We start from the raw sequence: 23,289 nt of genomic DNA on the forward strand, positions 1-23,289 counted from the left end.
ATCATAGAAGTAGTTTTTACCAAGGAAATCATCAGGAGAGAAATTGTCATTGTCCCAGATCTGAACCATCAGCAGTGGGGAGAAGAAGAGTTCCGTGTCATCAAGACTCCAGAAATGTTCCTGCAAAATTGAAAAACATCTGTTTACAACTAGATTTATAACATAGTACATTCCTAGAAAATACACTCCTGTTTACAACCAGATTTATAACATAGTACATTCCTAGAAAATATGCTCCTGTTTACAACCAGATTTATAACATAGTGCATTCCTGCAAAATTGAAAAACATCTGTTTACAACCAGATTTATAACATAGTACATTCCTGGAAAATACACTCCTGTTTACAACCAGATTTATAACATAGTACATTCCTAGAAAATACGCTCCTGTTTACAACCAGATTTATAACATAGTACATTCCTGAAAAATACATTCCTGTTTACAACTAGATTTATAACATAGTGCATTCTTGAAAAACACATTCCTGTTTACAACTAGATTTATAACATAGTGCATTCCTGAAAAACACATTCCTGTTTACAACCAGATTTATAACATAGTACATTCCTGAAAAACACATTCCTGTTTACAACCAGATTTATAACATAGTACATTCCTGAAAAACACATTCCTGTTTACAACCAGATTTATAACACACTAAATTGCTGGAAAATACGCTTTGTTTACAAACAGATTTATAACATAGTACATTGCTGGAAACACACTCCTGTTTATAACCAGATTTATAACATACTATATTCCTGCAAAATACACTCCACTTTACAACCTGATTTATAATTTAAAAATAAGAAATATGTACACTAATTTAGAGTATTTTTATAATATAAAACTGTGGAATCAATTTAGTATTCAAAGCTGATATTATAGGAAAGGCTCAAAATAAAACATGTGTGCTGTCAGGCATATAGGTTGCAAACTGTGATGCACCTCCGTATTTTAATATCTATTACCGGTACTAATATTACACCATTTGTTAACTTGTTACCACTCTGATGAATATGTTCATACAGAGATATATAAGGCTAGAAAAAAATGAAACATATAAGGGAGATAACTTCATCTGTTAAGAAGCTTCAATACAGACTAGCGACAGTCGGAGGACGAGTTACCTTGCGTTTATGAACCATGGTCTGCTCTGCTGGCAGGTAGTCTATTGGGAAAACCATTCTCCAGTTGAAATTACCAGTACCATCCAGTGACCTTTATCAAAACATGTAATACATGTATTTATAATTATCAACACAAAACATGAATCAAACTTGAAGTTAAACTTTAACTTATATTCAAGGACATGACATTGTATAACACTTATTTGGCTTCGTACTCAATCAGTTTAAAATATTTTACCATCATTGCACTCCATAATATTATCTTTTTTTTTTATAGGTACACTTGTTTACATTACTTCTGTTTTTTAAATATGATCATATGCATTGGTAATTATCAAACAAACAAAATTATGAAGTGACACTGATCTCAATAATTAAATCATAATAATTTACAAGGGAGATAACTGCATGGATCATAAACTTCTTAAAAATATATTAATATGATTTCTCTATTTTCAATGGATCTAAAATACAGTGAAAATATAACTTTTCACTACACATCACTTTTATGATTGCTGTAGATCTATATAAAATGTGTTGACTGTATATAATGAAATGTATCTATAGATTTTGCAGATCAAATATGATGATGAGTCAAAGCATTATTCTCTTCGATTAGCAGCAATACACCTCTTAAATACACCATCCACATACAGTACAGTACATACCACAGCCTTTGTTACACCAGTTGTAGAGCACTGGATCGAATGTTAGCTACAAAGTAAATCCAATCTCTCCATAAAAGACAGTACAATTTGTTTTGTTTAACGACACTATTAGAGCACATTAATTTATTAATCATCGGCTGTTGGATGTCAAACATTTCTTAATTCTGACATCTAGTTTTGGAAAGGAAACCCACTACATTTTTGCATTAGTAGCAAGTGATCTTTTATACGCACCATCCCACAGACAGGATAGCATATACCATGGCCTTTGACATACCAGTTGTGGCCTTTGATATATCAGTTGTGGCCTTTGATATACAAGTTGTGGCACACAGGCTGGAATGAGAAATAGCCCAAATGGATCCACCAATGGGAACTGATCCCAGAATGACTGTGCATCAGGCAAGCTCTTTACCACTTGGCTGCATCCCACCCTGCACCACAGTCTGATACACCAGTTGTAGAGCACTGGCTGGACTGTTACCTAAATCCAGTGATTTGATAAAAACCGATATCCAGAAAGAACCCGTGTTCAGTATTGTGACTAACTTGACAGTGTGACAGCTCACCTGTAGTGAACGTCGGTCTTCTGTCTCTCATCGACGCCGGACATCCACGCCTGGACGTAGATGTCACTCATCTTCTCCCCGGTGATAGACTCCTCCTCCAGAATCACGTCCACCGTGTTCCACACAATCATACGCAGCACGTACCTGGCACCAGAAGAAAGGAATGTTTACTTACAGGCAAGCATATTAGAGAAAAAATAAATAATGAAATTTGTTTAGTGTTTTGTCTTTTCATGAATACTTAACCTAATCCATTTCCCCGTAACATGATGGACTGCTATGAACATCCCAACAGCCAATGCCTGGCTAAAATCTTCTATTGTGTCAGGAGTAACCCACATCCAGTCACACATATTCAGTGTTTTCTGTTTTCTCTTAGGCTCTTTGGGTCTGGATGTCTTTTCATTTTTTCTGACTTAATCACTAATGTGGAGAGGTCAGGTTATGTACAAAAAGAAATATGCTACATCTGTTACATAACATACATTCCACACCTGTCAGATAACATACATGTGCATATTCAGGGGACAATATTTCAAAATTTTAGGTAAGCCGAAGTCAGTTCACGTGAGTTTTACTTAGGTAACTGATAGTTCAGTTACGTGAATATTGTTCTCGTAACCGATGAATTAGGCCTACCTAATCCTAAAACACTACGGTGATTTTCACTTTCATTACTGATATATGGTACTTTTAAAGGGACACACCCTAGTTTCAACCCATGAAAATGCACACTAAGTTTAGTTAATCTACAAACCTGTAACACATTTGGATAAAGTTACAACTGAGTGAAACATGAGTCTGACTTTGAAATGGTGAAATACCCTCTAAAAATATACTAAAACTCGACTCCATAACTGTTACTTCTCAGACGCACATACGTTTTTAAAAATATGAGAAATGCATTTTGTGATATTAAAAACACAAGGATGACCAAAAACACTTCAAATGTACGGAAATGGATAATATAAACAATAAAATCTAAGTAAAGTATGATTTCAGTTATCAAAAACAGCTCTAAAAGTAAAAAAATATGTCTTAGTGTTTAAAAACTAGGGTATGTCCCTTTAATTATAGAATGTAATTGTTCACCACGTAACCGACTGGCGGTTCTCGTGATTTTAAAGTTGCGTAACCGACACGTGAACAGAACAACGGTTCTCATGAAATATTGTGTCCTGCATAATACACTTGCCAAATAACATACATACTATACTTGTTAAATAACATACATGCTATACCTGTCAGATAACAAACCTACTTCACTTATGTACATATAGATAATGTACATATTACACCTGTCACATAACATACAGACTACACCTGTCAGATAACATACATATAGTATACCTGTCAGATAACAAACCTACTACACCTGTCAGATAACATACCTAGGATACCTGTCAGATAACAACCTACTACACTTGTTCTACTATAACTATTGGATAACAGTTCATACTTATTCAATTAATACTAATAGCTACTGTTACAACTTACAGTACTATTTTGAGTTATTGTTTTGTTTTTGTTTTTTGTTTTTAAAAAATATTATATTGTTCCCAATTCATTTTGACGATGCCAGGGTTGGGGTGCCTTGATTCATTGTCTCACAGAAGATGAATTACACTATACACGCTAAATACTAGGAGTACATACACATTGTGGCGATATGCTGATTATAGTAATAGTAGTAATACTTATACAAATAATGTAGATGATGATATATTTATATTACTAATGCATATGTTACAGTACTATTTGTAGTAACAATTAGTATCAAGTTTTACTTTTTAGGTTTTCTTGCACTGATATTGAATGGTGGTCCTGGGCTAGCAGGAAAGACATCCACCCACATCTGTAGTTTACCCTGAAAAATACAAAACTCATTTATTAACACATCCAAATACTAATCATTTCTAAATAAAATAACTCATTTAAAGAAAAAATTGATTAGACCCAAGCACTTAATTTTCTTACCTATATGGTAAGAAAACATCATCCCAAGCCCAAATCATACTAAAAAGAAAAATCACTTATCAGTATACCGTATAGCCAAATGCTGTGTTTTGCACATACACAGAACAGCACAAATGGGTGTAGTTATAACATACTTGTTCTGTGTTCAAAATGGTTAATATACAATACCTGATCAATGTTGGGTTAAAAATAGGTTAGTTACAACACACCTGATCAATATTATGCTGTTCAATGTTGGGCTGTACTAATTTGAAAACTTGTTAAGTTATAACATAAATGTTCAATTTTGGGCTAGTTGTATTTTAAAACTTGTTACACTATCACAAAAATTTTCAATGTTAGGCTGTACTGATTTGAAAACAAGTTCAATGTTGGGCTAGTTGTATTTTAAAAAGGCTTTAGTTATAACATATATGTACATGTAAATGTTCAATGTCCAATATTGGGCTGTACCGATTTGAAAACAGGTTAAGTTGTAACCTACCTGTTCAGTGTTGGGCTATAGACGGTTGAAAACAGGTTAAGTGTTATAAAATGCATCTTCAATATTGGGTTGTACTGATTTCCAAATAGGTTAAGTTGCAACCTACCTGTTCAATGTCGGGCTATACAGGGTTGAAAACAGGTTAAGTGTTATAAAATGCATCTTCAATATTGGGTTGTACTGATTTCCAAATAGGTTAAGTTGCAACCTACCTGTTCAATGTCGGGCTATACAGGGTTGAAAACAGGTTAAGTGTTATAAAATGCATCTTCAATATTGGGTTGTACTGATTTCCAAATAGGTTAAGTTGCAACCTACCTGTTCAATGTCGGGCTATACAGGGTTGAAAACAGGTTAAGTGTTATAAAATGCATCTTCAATATTGGGTTTTACTGATTTCCAAACAGGTTAAGTTGTAACCTACCTGTTCAATGTCGGGCTATACAGGGTTGAAAACAGGTTAAGTGTTATAACATGCATCTTCAATATTGGGTTTTACTGATTTTCAAATAGGTTAAGTTGCAACCTACCTGTTCAATTTTGGGCTATACAGGGTTGAAAACAGGTTAAGTGTTATAAAATGATCTTCAATATTGGGTTGTACTGATTTCCAAATAGGTTAAGTTGCAACCTACCTGTTCAATGTTGGGCTGTACAGGGTTGAAAACAGGTTAAGTGTTATAACATGCATCTTCAATATTGGGTTTTACTGATTTTCAAATAGGTTAAGTTGCAACCTACCTGTTCAATGTTGGGCTATACAGGGTTGAAAACAGGTTAAGTGTTATAAAATGATCTTCAATATTGGGTTGTACTGATTTCCAAATAGGTTAAGTTGCAACCTACCTGTTTAATGTCGGGCTATACAGGGTTGAAAACAGGTTAAGTGTTATAAAATACATCTTCAATATTGGGTTTTACTTATTTCCAAACAGGTTAAGTTGCAACCTACATGTACCTGTTCAATGTTGGGCTATACAGGGTTGAAAACAGGTTAAGTGTTATAACATGCATCTTCAATATTGGGTTTTACTGATTTTCAAATAGGTTAAGTTGCAACCTACCTGTTCAATGTTGGGCTATACAGGGTTGAAAACAGGTTAAGTGTTATAACATGCATCTTCAATATTGGGTTGTACTGATTTCCAAATGGTTAAGTTGCAACCTACCTGTTCAATGTTGGGCTATACAGGGTTGAAAACAGGTTAAGTGTTATAACATGCATCTTCAATATTGGGTTTTACTGATTTTCAAACAGGTTAAGTTGCAACCTACCTGTTCAATGTTGGGCTATACAGGGTTGAAAACAGGTTAAGTGTTATAACATGCATCTTCAATATTGGGTTGTACTGATTTCCAAATAGGTTAAGTTGCAACCTACCTGTTCAATGTCGGGCTATACAGGGTTGAAAACAGGTTAAGTGTTATAAAATGCATCTTCAATATTGGGTTTTACTGATTTCCAAACAGGTTAAGTTGTAACCTACCTGTTCAATGTCGGGCTGTACAGGGTTGAAAACAGGTTAAGTGTTATAACATGCATCTTCAATATTGGGTTGTACTGATTTCCAAATAGGTTAAGTTGCAACCTACCTGTTCAATGTCGGGCTATACAGGGTTGAAAACAGGTTAAGTGTTATAACATGCATCTTCAATATTGGGTTTTACTGATTTTCAAATAGGTTAAGTTGCAACCTACCTGTTCAATGTTGGGCTATACAGGGTTGAAAACAGGTTAAGTGTTATAACATGCATCTTCAATATTGGGTTGTACTGATTTCCAAATAGGTTAAGTTGCAACCTACCTGTTCAATGTCGGGCTATACAGGGTTGAAAACAGGTTAAGTGTTATAACATGCATCTTCAATATTGGGTTTTACTGATTTTCAAATAGGTTAAGTTGCAACCTACCTGTTCAATGTTGGGCTATACAGGGTTGAAAACAGGTTAAGTGTTATAACATGCATCTTCAATATTGGGTTGTACTGATTTCCAAATAGGTTAAGTTGCAACCTACCTGTTCAATGTCGGGCTGTAGGGGGTTGAAGAGGGGCCGTGTTTCGACGTGTTCCTTCACCAAGGGCAGCGTGTTGAGCACGTGTAACGCCAGTCTCTCTTCTGTAGGTCCATGGTGAGGATTCAGCTTCAAGTTTTGCTCTGAAATTTCATTAATAAATAATCTCTTTAAAAATGCTGTTTTCCTGAACATAGAGATTTGTAAAGAACGAAGTGATAAATTAATTAAATTATTGGAAACTAGAATTAACTAGCAATAAACTGTTTTAAAAAATCATATTTATACATGTACGCAACAACTTTCACAACTTGTTTCTGTCATATCGATTCCACAGTAAAACAAACTGCTAATTTAAAAAAACAATGTTTGTGCATCAAGTACTGAACAATTTTCTCTCAAATCATTTTCTATGAAGATTCCACATTTTGCTTCATTTAAACAAGTTTACCTTGTTTGTCATACTACATTTAGAAGCAAAGCTATTAATATACGTGTATTTCTGTGATTATAACAGTTTTAATATAATATTTAAATTTAACGAACACAAACAGTTAAATGTACAAGACAATTAATCATGAAACACTCATGAACCAGAGTGATATAGATCTCCTTAATCGGCGAGGTGTGAAAACTGCAAAGAGCGTACCAAATTCTGAGAGGTTGTAGACTCGCTTGCCGACCTTGACACTGTTGTTTCCGATGAAGAGCGGAGCAGACATGGTCATGTTGGTGCAGTATTCCTCGAGGATCTCCTTGGGCTTCATACAGTCTCGCCACTCGTTGATACCAGACCTAAAACACATGTGTCATATCAGGTTTTATTAATGTCAGTGTGATGTATATATACATGTATATATTGTATATCATATAGAATAGGTCAGGCAGTCTCACCACTCATTGATACCAGACCTGTAACACACACGTGTCATATCAGTAAGACTTTTGACTGAGAGACAGTTACGTAAATGCAGTAAGACTATTGACTGAGAGACAAGTTACATACGTGCAGTAAGTCTTTTGACTGAGAGAGTTACATACGTGCAGTAAGACTTTTGACTGTGAGAGTTACGTACGTGCAGTAAGACTTTTGACTGAGAGACAAGTTATGTACGTGCAATAAGACTTTTGACTGAGAGAGTTACGTACGTGCAGTAAGACTTTTGACTGAGAGACAAGTTATGTACGTGCAGTAAGACTTTTGACTGAGAGACAAGTTATGTACGTGCAGTAAGACTTTTGACTGAGAGACAAGTTATGTACGTGCAGTAAGACTTTTGACTGAGAGAGTTACGTACGTGCAGTAAGACTTGACGGAGAGTTATGTACGTGCAGTAAGACTTTTGACTGAGAGTTACGTACATGCAGTAAGACTTTTGACTGAGAGACAAGTTATGTACATGCAGTAAGACTTTTGACTGAGACAGTTACATACATGCAGTAAGTCTTTTGACTGCGAGAGTTACGTACGTGCAGTAAAACTTTTGACTGCGAGAGTTACGTACGTGCGTAAGACTTTTGACTGAGAGAGTTATGTACGTGCAGTAAAACTTTTGACTGAGAGACAAGTTATGTACGTGCAGTAAGACTTTTGACTGAGGAGTTACGTATGTGCAGTAAGACTTTTGACTGAGAGACAGTTACGTACGTGCAGTAAGTCTTTGGCAGCCCACATGTGGCTCGGAACTTGGTGAGGAATCGGTTCTCAAGGTCGATGATGGTCTCGCCGATGACGTCGTCAGAACTGATGAGGTCATAGTCCTTCACGCGGACGATCAGGTCCTTCTCGATGGGAATCCGCGCCGTCAGCTCAAACAAACTGGGAAAACACAACAGTAAAATCTCTATCAATCAACTCCTAACAATTGTGGAGACTAAAATGAACAATCAATCAATCAGCTTATTAACAAATATGAATATTCTATGGAATTAAATATTTCACCTACTATAAACCCATTCAGTGAATAAAGTGAAACATTTATTATGTAACATTCAAGGTTAGTCTATTTTTTTTTTTAAAAACCACCAAATGTTTTATTTTTTATTTTTTTATTTATTTGTTTAAAGTATGAGCATTCATTGATGCAGCTATAAAATAAAGTTGATTAGTCTAGGACTTAAAAGTTAGTGACAAATGGAAAACTTAATAATTGGAGCTACAAAATACACATGTCATGTAAATGTGAAAGTGAAAGCGGACAGACAAAAATAACAATTAAGGAGACTTTGTATGAAAACAAAACCTTGCAACAGTTGAGCTCTTGTGCAATATACCTTTTTCAAAATTTATGTCTTCAGTTATGTTGGTCCTAAGGGGCCATCTATAAAGCAGATATGCATAAAATGTTGGATTTATTGACCACAAAGTACATCGATTGTATGTTTGATCATTAACCCCCTCTTCCACTGGTCTCATTGAACAACAACATTAAACTTACAGCAGAATAAAATCTTGAGGGTAGTTCCAGACAGCTATTAAGAAAAATAATAATTTCAAGTATGTCCCACAACCTAAATGTAGATGTGTGCTGTTGAACACTTCTCACAATTCTGAATAATGGTATAGCATGGTGAATAAAATAAACTGTCTAGTGAGACCACAGGCAGGTACTCACCTGTCAAAGAGTGGGTTGATGGTGTTGGGGAGGTACTCAGCTGTCAAAGACTGGGTTGGTGGGCGTTGGGGAGGTACTAGGGTGGTACTCACCTGCCAAAGACCGTGTTCATGGTGCTAGAGAGGGACTCAATTGCCAAAAATCGGATTGATGGTGTTAGGGAGATACTCACCTGCCAAAGACCAGGTTGACAGTGTTAGGGAGGTATTCACCTGTGGAAGACCGGGTTGATGGTGTTAGGGAGGTACTCACCTGCTGAAGACCGGGTTGATGGTGTTGGTTAGGTACTCACCTGCCGTAGACTGGGTTGATGGTGTTGGTGAGGTACTCACCTGCCGAAGACCGGGTTGATGGTGTTGGAGAGGTACTAGGATGGTACTCACCTGCCAAAGACCGGGTTGATGGTGTTGGGGAGGTACAAGGATGGTACTCACCTGCCGAAGACTGGGTTGATGGTGTTGGTGAGGTACTCACCTGCCGAAGACCGGGTTGATGGTGTTGGGGAGGTACTAGGATGGTATTCACCTGCCGAAGACCGGGTTGATGGTGTTGGGGAGGTACTCACCTGCCGAAGACCGGGTTGATGGTGTTGGGGAGGTACTCATCTCTGGTGTTCCTCTTTGTCTTGCCCAAAACCACTTCGAGGTATGGGTCCGCCTGCAACATACATCCAATGTACAGACACACATGCGCATATAGTAGGAATGAAGCAAAGCTATACAAGTTGAATAAATAAAATTGTGTTTCAGATTTTAAGTGTTATTAAAATGCTAAAACCTGTTTTAAATTGCTAAAGTTTCTGACTTTGGACATAACCAGTTCTGGAAATATTCTCAACTAGTTAAGAAATTTGACAACTGAAAATTGTGTTTTACTTTGAACAATTTAGTATAAATGCAGGATAGAATGACTGTATCGTATCATAGCATTCTGGCTATGGATTACAAACTAATGACAATGTCATGAACTTTGGAAACAGTACTTAAGGAATAAAATGTCATGCAGGACTCTAAATACAAGGAAATCACACTGATCTGCTTATTTCAAGGTCCGCTGTGTATGTGTGGATGTATGTATTTGTGTGCCATAAACACAGATTTTTCATGATGTCGTTTTGGATGTAAAGCTCATGACAAATGAAATATATAAAATATGCTATGAAACGGAAGATTATAACATTATTATTATTAATAATTTGTTTAAAAAGCATTCTGATAGTACTGCTGAACACTTTACATGTCCATGTTATCTCTTATGTTCAAGGGCCATAACTCTGTTAAAAAGGTTAAATCACCATGAAACTCAAACTTGCTTTGTAGCTTGATCTATATCATAATATAAAGCTGTACACAAAATTTCAACTCAAAATCTTGAGGCATTGAAAAAAAAATGTCCGTAAAAATATATGTGGGACAGAGAGCTAGAAACAATGGAGAAAACTTGGGAGTGTTTTCTCTTTTATAGATACATTACCTGTCCTCAAACAAGGGCACCTCCCCCCCACGCAAGTGGTCTGGTCTGAACATCCCAACAGCCAATGGGATGGCCTAAATTCTTCTACTGCATACTGCTCTCTAGTTCCAGTCACATGACTGTAACTTCCTTCTTTTTCCCTGAGCGCATCGCACGGAGAACAGGAAGCGGGGAGGCCCGGGCGGGATAAAATCTTGAGGACAGGTAATGTATCTATAAAAGAGAAAACACTCCAAGTTTTCTCCATTTCTATAGACATTACCTGTCCTCAAACAAGGGCAGCATTCAACAGATGGTGGTGGGTGCCAAGATCCATAGATGCTTGTGATAACTCACCAACCGGAAAGAGGCTGACTAGTGGAAGAATAAGGCCAACCTTGGTAAGCTCTCATCCTAGGGATGCCCATCACAGACCAATGCAGGTGATGTTAGTAACAACAACCAGAATGGTGGCATCCGTCAGCAGTGGCAGGTACGGCTCCCAGAACAAGGACCAGGAGGCGGCTGCCACATCTCATGCTGGTTCTGACAGGGTGGGAAGTTGTAGCCACCAGGGATGCAGGCGTTAGGTAACCCTCACATATTGAAGTGTTATTTTTGTAATAACAAGCGACAACCTAATGAGGTGCATCCGTCAGAACATTGAACAGAACTTTTCTGTCTAGACACCAAAGAACTGTTAGTTCATAACGACAACAACCACATGCAGTGCAGGGTAAAGGTTATCGAGACAAAAGTTCCGGCACCAGTACGTGAACTGTGCAAAAGAACAAAAGTCTAAGCAATCCTCACCTGTCGATTCGATGGACATCTCAGTATGCAGCCCAGAATCAGACAGACATCAATGGCGACGAGGACGGCTTGTATTCAACAGAGTCTGTGCAGCAACAACCGTGGAACCCCTCAAAGTCTTCTGTGGAGATATCCCTCAGATAATAGTTGGCGAAGATGGAGTCCATAGCCCAGAAACAACCAGTGATAATGTTGCTGAATGGGTGTGTTGCAGTGCAGGGACATCGTGGCAGCCAAGGCACGGAGTTCATGCGGATTAGAAGCAGATGGAGCAGGTAAACCCTCCACCTGATAGGCGGTCAGGATAAAAGACCGGATCCAGGTGGCCACCGTGTTTTTGGTAATATCCCTCAACCGACTCTGGTTACAGGAAAGGAAAAGTCTTTTGCGATGTTGTCGAAAAGATCTGGTCCTCTCGATGTACTGGTGCCGTGCTCTGACAGGGCACAATGCCAAGTCCTCAACGTCCGCTGGACCAACGATAGAGGAGAGGGCCTGCACAACATACGAACGAGGCGCTTGGTCTGGTAACTGATTCTTTGCAACAAAGTTCATGAGTAACCCCAAGTTGACTGCACGCCGATCTCGGTGAAAACGTACCAAGTCTACATAAAGAGCATGGAGTTCTGAGACACGGGCAGCCGTGGCAAAACCGAGTAAAAACACCGTCTTCCGCGTCAAGTCTTGCAGGGAAGAGGATTCGATCGGCTCATAAGGTGCGGTCGATAACGCTCGTAACACCAGATTCAGGTCCCATCTTGGTGGCCGAAACTGTACTTGATCATCAAGGCGAAACCCTTTGATCATCTTATGGATCTCAGGAATACCCGATAACTTCGTTCCAGTAGCGACATCACGGTAGCGATGGCCGAAACGTACCCAGTGATGGTAGACCCCTTCAATCGTAAGTGGTCCGCCGATACAGCAAAAATCAGCAAGACGAGGTATCTGGATCGTCCGACATACCATCGTCAAAATTACTCTTGTAAGCGCAAAACATCTGGCCTCAACCGCTATATGTTTCTAAAGTGGCTATAACACAGCAGCCCATGAAGTTTTGTATGTACCTTTGCCTGCATGGGGGACATATACCCTGAAAAGGCAACCCTTGTTGTCCAGCGAAACAGCAGCAGAGACACATCTAAACAGGCCGGAGTACACCCATTTTACACAAAAAGCACTACTTTTGCACCGAACTCTGTCGGTACAAGTTACACATGTTTACAAACTACATGCTACCCCTGTCACTTGAAACGTTGCCACTTCATAGCTGTCTGCCATGAAATAATCACAGTCAAACAGCAGACTACTTGCACGGTGAAACTTCCGGATTTTGGACAACCAAATGGGAAGATAACTGTAATCTGAGGCCATCTGTGAGCTTTCAAAATGGCTGCCGTAGACTGAAGAAAAAACCTTTCTTCCTCAAACTCTTGGAGATAAGTCCACGCATGCAGTTGGAACAACTGCGGATGTGGATGGTATAGTCTTGACGTGGGATAAAGCAACAGATGATCCCAGTCTGGCAGCGGTAAAGGATGTGGATCGGCAAGACGTATTAGATCTGGATACCACATCCTGGATGGCCACGTCGGAGCAATGAGCAACAGGCGACAATGGTACAGCTGAAACCTCTGAAGCACCCTTGGAAGGAGGATTGGTGGAGGAAAAGAATACGCGTCCATCTGTTCCCAGCTGATGGCCAAGGCGTCGAGATCCAGATCTTCGGGATCTGGCACCGGAGACACTGGTTGAATCGTGTGGCAAAGAGATCGATGTTTGGTGTCCAAAGTCTGTGCGCTTCGGGATGGATTCCGTCGGCTGTGGAGACGACGGCCGAGACAGTGTGTCGGCTAGTACATTGGAAACCCCTGGAATATGGCGAGCCCGAAGTTGCAACGGAATCTCGTCGACCAGCTTGTAGAGATGATAAGTCAACTGCAGCAGACTGCTGGAGTGGGTTCCGCCCTGACAGTTGATATAAGCCGCCGCGTGGTACTGTCTGTGGCTACCATGAGAGAGGCGCCTGACAGCATCTCTCGCCAATAAAGGATGACATTGTAACTGCCAACATCTCCAACAGGTTGATGTGTAGATCGGATTCATCTGGAAACCACAGCCACCAACAGGGACTGGACTGCAAGGCAACTGGTAACTGGATCAGCAAATCTGCGTTATTGTACTGAATGCATGGATTCAGAAACAAACTGGATACCGCGACCTCTAAGCATCAAATGTTGCGCCGACGTCAAAATTACTCTTGCACGCAAAACAGCAACCGGCTAAAATCCACGGCCGTCACACCACCCGGTGCGAAACAGCAGCAGAGACCATCTAGACAGCATCGGTCACGAACTCTGGCGGTAACAACAGTGAACGTCGGTGACGGTAAAAACCCCGTACCACGTGATGGCAACTGGACAACTTCCGGAACCAGCGGAAGTAGCGACTGTCTTGCATCGCCACCGGATATAGAGAACGATCTGCCGAATGTCGCTGAACCTTCCTCGAACAAGAGAATATCGGTGCACGGGATCTCAACACAAGTGACCGGACCAGTAGACTGTCTTCGTCACCAACCCGGAACGCTTGTAACGTCGAATCCCTTTACGGCAAAGAGCCGTATGTAGACCACAGGTCTGCCAAGATTACCGGCTTGTGCTGAAAGTCAAGAATGAATCGCTTCAGGAAAGTCGGTTGATGATAGTGTGCAATCGTAGTGCACATCGACGTCACGGAAGATATAAGGTAGACCAACATCAAAGTCGACGGCTAGAACAAGGCATATCCTCTGGCATCCTGCACATGAGGAGTTATGGTCGCCAGGATAACATCAAATAGGACAGCATGTACAAACATGTACGCTGAACTGAAGCCATCGACAGGACGTGCCAATCTGTAAGTTCTAGGAAGACGTATGGTCCCGCCGGAAACAGCATCATCCAAGGCCGGCGCCACACCATTGAAGGATAGGTTGAAGACGGGATACGTTCGTTGTGACGAATGGGGAACGGGACAAACGAAGTCTACTCAAGTAAACCTTGACATCGGATCACTACTCAAACAGAAACCTTCTAGAATGGTGCCAGTGGACTGTGCAATGACGAAACCATATACACCGCAGCGAGACAATCAGTCACAGCCATGTGGGTCACTGCTTCCGGATCTTCTATAACGGAAGGTGCCGACGCATCATCTGGAAAATCTGTCAGTAACCTGGCACAGGCACTTCGATCCAATGTACTGGCTGCAATCGGAAACACGGACCGTGGACGGTCCCGTCAGGAGCCGGTGTAAACCCTGAACGCCGAATCAGCTGCCGACTGGTGTGGACGGTACGATGTACACGGACCGGCAGGAGCCGGTGGAACCCTGGGCGCTGCACCACTTCGATTGATCACGGGACGATGGTACCGAACGGTGAGCCGATGACGCAACCTTCCAGTTCATTACAGGGCTCCGTCTGCTTGCTGGAACAACGATCCGCACGGGCCGGTTAATGGTAGTCGTGTAAACCGACGAGGGCCTGTGGCAGCCAACGATCGAATGCCGACATCTGCCGGTGGAACCTCCGTGGCGATCATCGAAACCGGACCCTTCTTGGCTGAAACCGGTGGATGGGCCAGCGGTGGTAGCATATCAGATATGACAGCCAGACAGTCCCTCAGTGACAGGTGGTCTGCCGCATCCAGATCTTCCAGCACCGCAAAAACCGATACATCATCAGAAAAGTCACGTAGCACCCGTGAACAGGCCAGTCGCTCTGGTCATGGCCCGATGGAGATACCGGAGAACCGGACCGTGGGCGGTCCCGTGTGGATACCAAGGAACGGATGACCACATCGTCGTTGGATGTGGCAAGGACGGCAACATGTCGTAGATGGCCGCCAAGCAATCCCTCATAGTCATATGGTCCATAGAGTCGGGCTCTTCAATGACAGATGCCGCAGGCGCTTCATCACCAAAGTCTTGTAGAACTCGAGGACAGGCCAATCGATGTACCGTAATGGAAGACGCCGATTAAACCGGACCGTGGATGGTCCCGTCTAGATCCCTCGGAGGCCTTGGAAGCCACATCAACTGAAGGTTGGCGCCGACGATCTGTGGAACCCGTAGGGAGCCGTACAGGTCATGTTGAGCGATCCCGGCTCCGATACACCGAAGAGGACTTCCCTGCCAAAGATCGGTGAGCCTTGTAATCCGTGGAGCGTCTATCTGAATGAGCCGGCTTCTTAGAGGGCTGCGTAGAGACCGCAGGCCTGTCATCCGAAGTCTTAGGTATCGGTGGAGCTGAAGAAGCCGCACCCCCTGAAGAGGGGACTGGAACAGGACCTGACCCCGAACCCGCCAGTTTGGGTAAGGTCGCCATTGACGCCATTGTTTCTTTCAGCATGGTCGGTAGAATTGAACGTAACACTTCCGCCACGGAGTCAGCATCGAAGGCGAAGATTCCACCTTCTTGGTCCTCGCTGACACCACCTTCAGGTAAGCCGCGAACTCGACATCAGACAAGCCCGAACAAATGGTCGCATCTTGAAGTGAGGCCACACGGAACACGACAACCTGGACATAAGTCGTGTGGGTCGCTGCCAGCAGTAACTTCTTGCAGCGTAAACACGCTCGAACTAGTCGCTGAACATTATCAGATATGATAATAGTAATTTTTCAATCTGTGAAAGAAAGAAAAACCAACCATAACACAAACACAAACGAAAGCTAACGAAAATTAAGGTGAAAAATATTTCACCCAAACACGAATACAAAACCAAAGGTATTATAAAAAAAAGTCGACTCCCAACAGAGCCAAGCAAAGGGACGTCCAGACCCTTTAGCGAAGAGAAAAAGAAGGGAAGTTACAGTCATGTGACCGGAACTAGAGAGCAGTATGCAGTAGAAGAATTTAGGCCATCCCATTGGCTGTTGGGATGTTCGGACCAGACCACTTGCGTGGGGGGGAGGTGCCCTTGTTTGAGGACAGGTAATGTCTATAGAAATACCGACTGTCCACTCCTGTTGGACTTGTATCTAGATGAATAATTGGTCAAACTTTTACACATCAAACATGTAGACAACTCACCAGTCCACTGGGATCGTTGGGCTGCAGGTCAATCGCCCGGACAACGTACACACGGACAGTGAAGCTGTCGGGAAGTGTGGGTACACTTTTCAGGATCCGATCTGGTACGGGCTCGCTCGGGTCAGGGGGAAGTGGATACACCCGGAAAGATCCCTGTGAAAAAACAACAAAAACAGTCAGCACGGAACAAGCAACATTAATATTTATGTTAATAACATGTTATAAACTGTGGCTAGTAGATGTCCATCATATGGCTATTGTTACATGCTTTAGAGAAAGAGGAGAACAAACATACTGCTACCATATTGGCTACTTTTACTAACAACAAGAGGTCTTTCTTTCAAGAAATAAATAATTGTAATAGATGGCATATTTTTGTCACAACATTTGCATGAAAATGTGTAGAAATCTTGGATGATGTCCCAAATGCTGTGCACTATTGACATTTTTAATGATGTATACATCAAAATAATTCAATATTTAGAGTACTCTCTATTAAAATTTAGTTATTTTAGAACTTTTTTTTATATTAAGAATCAATTCATGTTATTTTTGAAACCATTTAATTTATAATTTAGTCACATTCAGAAGGAAATGTATTGCAATAAACAAAATGTTTTAAAAACATTATTTAAAAATAAATCAATTAATTTATTTCCTTTCCTTTTAACTTATTTTGATGCTTATATCCAATTGAGATTCAAGCATGTTGTCCTGGGCACACACACACACACATCAACTATCTGGGCTGTCTGTCCAGGACAGTGAGTAAGGGTTTAGTTTGTTAGTGGTTAGTGAGAGAGGAGTGTGTAGTGGTCTTACACCTACCCATTGGGTCATTAAACTTGCTCTGGGTGGGTGCCGGTACCAGGCTGCGAACCCTGTACCTACCAGCTTTATGTCCAATGACTTAACCACGATGCCCCTGAGGCAGGTTATTTATTTCCATTTTCAACACCATGCAAAACATATTGTGTAAGGGAGATAACTATGAAACATTCCATACCTTGAACTCTCCAACTGCATTAGATTCTTCTTCATCTTCATTCTTTCCGCGACACAATTCAAACGTGTGACAGAAATCATTGAACCCATTGTAACCTTCGCTCTTTTCCAACTCGGTCTTCAATATCTGTAATAAAGGAAAGACATATTTGTTGAACAACACCTCGATCAGTACGTGGTAAACTATAGCCATTTAGTGCCTAACAAATCGTTATTTTGACACATGGTCAACAGAGAGCAGTCACCCATTGTCTCAAAGGCTTCTAGTACCAAAAATGCAACAAGGGATCTTTTGCAAACACTTTACCATACACAGAACAGCAAGGTTTGTTTTGTTTAATGACACTACTTGAGCACACTGATCACTTTGGTCTACTGAGTAAATGATAGCAGCTGATTCACCATTCACTATAACCGTTACTATATTAGAATTATGAAAATGTTCACCACACACTGACCAGCAGTTTATCGAGACCCAACTCCAGGTACTTCTTACACTTGGTTGTCTCCCCTATGGAGGCGTAGTACTTGGACCACCAGTCTATTTCCTCATCCAACAGATCCGCCTCCTACAAACATAATTAACAATTCATTAACATATTATAACACAAACATAATTAACAATTCATTAACATATAATATAACAAACATAATTAACAATTCATTAACATATTACAGCAAGATGTACCAAAACATTACAATAAAAATCACTCACAAAATATATAACATTATTGCCACACATTGGTAAAAACCGATAATAAGAAGATAATTTATTAATACATAGTTACTGTTCAAGCATACATTCCTGGGACCATATTTTGGATGCCATCTTAGTGTTATGAAATCGTAAAACCATTGTAAGCTATGATGTCACTGGCATATGTGCTGTAGTGACATCATAGCCTACAACAGTTTTACGATATTGTAGTGCTTTGAAAATCTCTAGCCAGGGCACAAAAATCTGCTGTTTGAGTTATCTTTTCATGACAAGTTAATAATATACAGGGCTTGAAATACTGCCATCCTGACCCGTTTTCTGGTCAAAATTATCAAGGGCTGGGAGCTTTTTTTGTCTGTCGTCCTGTTGGACCAGCAATTATTTAACATCTATTTGACTGAATATTTAGCAGGAATGTCAGCCAATTTTGACCCCTGGTTTATTTTGCGACCAGAACCTGCAGCCATCATATGAATTACATTTGTACTCCGTACATATTGTCAGCAAGGACCATAAATAATTACACATTAATCCAGGTTATTGCACATACAGGCCTCAGTGAATGGAAAATGTTTCCTAATAATCAGTTTATGATTATCCATTGTGGCCCAATTTCCAGATTATATCTGGACACAAACTTTACAAATAAATACTTGATGAACAGTCTATATCAGTGCAGCATGAACATTGACATCACTATATCAATTTAATTTTTCGTATAATATATAATTATATATAATTTTTATATAAATATATATTTCATAGCAGATGCTTTTTATAACATATGCTAAAAAACCCAGTTACTTTTCTTTCTGCATTTAGTGCTTTAAAAGAAAATGATTAGTGTTAATTTTTTTCTGGAGATAAGGTAATTAAATGTGCCAAAGTGTCCTTATACTAATTATAGATCTATATATATTCTCCTCGTTTCTAACTGAGATGAGCTAAAATGACCAACAATATTCAAAAATATCTATTTTATATTCAAAACATGCAGACGTGTTTGAGACGTTAGTGAAAACCTTTTTTTGTATTCTACATGTTTGAATAAGTGTACATGTATGTAACAGTAAACTGTTGCAAGACGACAACTTATCGTCATTAAAATGACAATACAAATTGATATTTTCCCACATGCGTGTATATACATGTAATATATAGAACAAACTGACCCATATTCAGCAGCCACCTGTTAAAGTGGCCACTTCTACAATCATCTATTTTTAGAACTAACCTACATTAAATGATGACCCAGGCCCATAGGAACTGGGAGCGAGGGGAGGAATAGTTGGGGCAAGTTTTTTGTCAGTACTCTATATAAATAAAGATAAAAATATGATATGTGCTCCCCCACCCACTAGAGAATGTGCCCCTCCACAACTCAAGCTATCACTCTTACGGGCCTGCTAGCTTAACAGATGGCACTTACTATTGATCTAAATTATTTATTTATAGTACAAGCTATTATAAATCTGGAAATGTTAGCGATTTGAGCGAGGCCATACAAGACTAATATTTCTTGACACTAAATTTAAAGAGACGTACAACAGACCATTCCAAACATTTTGTGTGTGATTGTTTTGTCACTGATTAACTGAACACATAACAATGGGGAAATGCTACTGATTAAACCAATATGATAGCAACCAACAATAATTAGTTACACATTACTGCAATGTACTAATAAATTTAACATGTCTGTAAGCTGCATATGTTAAACTTGGCAGACAATATTATTTCAGCTAATTAATTCTTCAACTGAAGCTTTTTTCTTTTTTTTAAAGTTTCTAATATGATGACCTTGCTAAAGTTGTATGTCACTAATACAATATCATGTACTGGGTATGTTACTTACTTGGATTTTAAGATCACTAAAGTTGTATGTCACTAATACAATATCATGTACTGGGTATGTCACTTACTTGGATTTTAAGATCACTAAAGTTTTATGTCACTAATACAATATCATGTACTGGGTATGTCACTTACTTGGATTTTAAGATCACTAAAGTTGTATGTCACTAATACAATATCATGTACTGGGTATGTTACTTACTTGGATTTTAAGATCACTAAAGTTGTATGTCACTAATACAATATCATGTACTGGGTATGTTACTTACTTGGATTTTAAGATCACTAAAGTTTTATGTCACTAATACAATATCATGTACTGGGTATGTTACTTACTTTGATTTTAAGATCACTAAAGTTTTATGACTTACAGTATATTGAAAGCTACCGTAATCTCACATATCAATATATGTATATGTATATATGTAAATTAGTCCAAAGTGACCTCTATTATGCAAGCACCTGCCTTAAGATGCCACATTTTGATACACCTTTAAGTAAAGGCAGGTTTGTCTCTTTCTAACTTGAAGATGATTAAAAACTTTGTTATAAAAACACTAATGTCAATTAAACATAAAACAAATATTTTGTATTTATTCAACATAGCCAAACATCCATCACCTAGCTTGCAACGTAGATATCATGCATGAGAACTAATCTAGATATTGTATATAAGACATGCTTGCTGAATCTTCTCTACTAACATGCAAAGGATCGTAGCAACAACTGAGTACATGGTCTATATTCCAAGATAAAACACATGACACATACATATACCTTTCCTTTTGGTTTCAGTAGCAAAACATATATGGTTTGTGGTTTTCCTTTTTAAAATTTCAATTCAAGATCAAATGCTTATGACACAAATGATGGAAAAAACCCAAATTAATATTGCTTGTGGGGGTGCATATTACTTATTTGTGCATAACAACTACTTAATGTTTAAAAACGTTTTTTAAATCACTGAATGGCAACTACCTAATGTAAAAAGTTTTGAATTAACATAATTGTGTGCATGGTAACTATGCAGTATCATGTACTTCCCTCATATTGTCAGTAAACTTTGTAATAAACACATAAATGTAGTTAAACTTTGTTTTAAATGTGTTACGGTGTCAGTAAACATTCTATTTCTTTCACTACAGCTAAATAAAGATCTATGTTAAACAGATTTTAAAAAAAGACTAGACTATAGTACAATCATCAAAGGCAAAAGATTAAAAGAAGAAAAATGCAATATAAATCTATAGTACAGAACAATGTATCAATTGGCATATATCTGTACTTAATTACAAAACACAGCCACGACATACAAAGAATATCCTACAGGCCATGCTGTGCCACACATCAAATTACAGCACATGCTGTTGTAGTGCTTTTGCAGTGCTGCTAGTGTGCTGCAATGCTGGTGTACATGGTGCATAAGTCTGAACCCTCAAATAGTTTCAGTGGTGTGCAGTACATATTGAATTTAACACCATACAAATGATGGTAGCGGTACTGTACACGTGTGTGTGCTACCCAGTGAATGCAATGCAATGACATATACTATCATTTTAGTATGTTACAACATATATAAAATATCTGCCACATCATTGTCCCAGCATTTATAATTGTTCTGAAAATCAGCTGGACTAAAGAATCCAATTTATTCCACGAAAGAGTGCTGCAATGACACTGCCAGTAATTTGAGTATAGTTACAAATTAAAAGTCACAACAACTTATTAGATTTTCTGTAGCAATGTTCTTAGCACTGTGCTAAACAAATATTCAACTTCAGGGTGAGGCACACCCCAGTGGTAAAACACTTGCAAACTGGACGTGAATGCTATCACATGGACATACGTGTATTGGAGATTGGATGTGTATATGCTGTAATTTGGTAGGTGTTGCACCATGTCTATGACTAACTGCCTGAACATTTAAAACTCACGATAAGCTTTTTTTTAAAATAGAACAATATTTTAAAATATACTAATCCACCAAAAACATTCAAGTTTCTAATAGAAAAAAAAGAACCTGATTGCCTCAAACAAACCTGAATCTCAGCTTTACGTAAAGTAAGATCGGGTAACTCCATCTGAGGGTAAGATAACCTCTTTGCACCAAAGAGCTTGGGATGTTGAAATAAAGAAGTCTTCATAAAAGAAAACATTATGTTTTTTTAAAGAAAACTGCAGCACAAACTTTGAGCAGTCATGGTACAAATTCAAGCTGGTATGGTAATTTTCTTTCAGATAATATATTATTAGCAATTCAGTTTGCTTTCAGATAATATATTATTAGCAATTCAGTTTGCTTTCAGATAACAAAACACTGTTGAAAGTGGCTTTATTCCCAACCCCAAGCATCTCTTAATGATGTGTCTGACATCACCCCACCCACCCCACAAAACAAAACAAATCCCAAACAGTATCTGTGAACCTCCCTCCACCCCAGCGAAATATTTACTTCACAAAACTGGAATAACAAAAATATTAAGTGCTATCTATAATTTCTTCTGCAATGAAGTTAATAAACACCTTAGTCAGTGTTAAAAATATTTTCTCTTGGATGTCAACTGATTTGTATGATTGTGATGATTTCTATGTACTGTACTATTTATGCCTATCAAGTGGGTTATGTGATCACTGCAACCCTAAACTACATAGGTGCTGTATCAAAATTACATATTGGTGACAAGCACATTACAATTTCAATATTCACAAGTTATTTATGTAAAAATTATAAGTGGAAGCAATTGATATTTAATTTTTTTTTTTATAACAAATAAATGTAAAAATTGTGAAAATTTTAATATGGCATGCATACATGTAACTTTGCAACAGCACCTTTAAACCACATACTTTCTTCACTTTGTTGTTTAAAGCTGCTGTCACACCTACTGATCTTAATTTTTTTTTTTATATT

General features: G+C 38.9%; 1 protein-coding gene across 7 annotated transcripts in view; it reads right to left on the reverse strand.

Moving 5' to 3' along the window:
* Positions 1-23,289, reverse strand: part of LOC121384325 (myoferlin-like) — a 175,859-nt gene that overhangs the window by 18,029 nt on the left and 134,541 nt on the right. For 5 of the 7 annotated variants that reach the window (XM_041514666.1, XM_041514665.1, XM_041514667.1 and 2 more), the window contains 12 exons: positions 22,418-22,516; positions 18,265-18,375; positions 17,808-17,933; positions 16,802-16,954; positions 10,025-10,116; positions 8,493-8,663; positions 7,494-7,639; positions 6,848-6,987; positions 4,157-4,236; positions 2,370-2,513; positions 1,133-1,223; positions 21-120 (listed from right to left, as the gene is read on the reverse strand). In XM_041514666.1, coding sequence (XP_041370600.1) covers positions 21-120; positions 1,133-1,223; positions 2,370-2,513; positions 4,157-4,236; positions 6,848-6,987; positions 7,494-7,639; positions 8,493-8,663; positions 10,025-10,116; positions 16,802-16,954; positions 17,808-17,933; positions 18,265-18,375; positions 22,418-22,516 — 1,453 coding nt within the window. The remainder of the gene's footprint in view (positions 1-20; positions 121-1,132; positions 1,224-2,369; positions 2,514-4,156; positions 4,237-6,847; positions 6,988-7,493; positions 7,640-8,492; positions 8,664-10,024; positions 10,117-16,801; positions 16,955-17,807; positions 17,934-18,264; positions 18,376-22,417; positions 22,517-23,289) is intronic. The other 2 variants (XM_041514669.1, XM_041514668.1) reach the window with 1 other exon arrangement.

Source organism: Gigantopelta aegis, chromosome 10, assembly GCF_016097555.1.
Source record: "Gigantopelta aegis isolate Gae_Host chromosome 10, Gae_host_genome, whole genome shotgun sequence".
Lineage (NCBI taxonomy): Eukaryota > Metazoa > Mollusca > Gastropoda > Neomphalida > Peltospiridae > Gigantopelta > Gigantopelta aegis.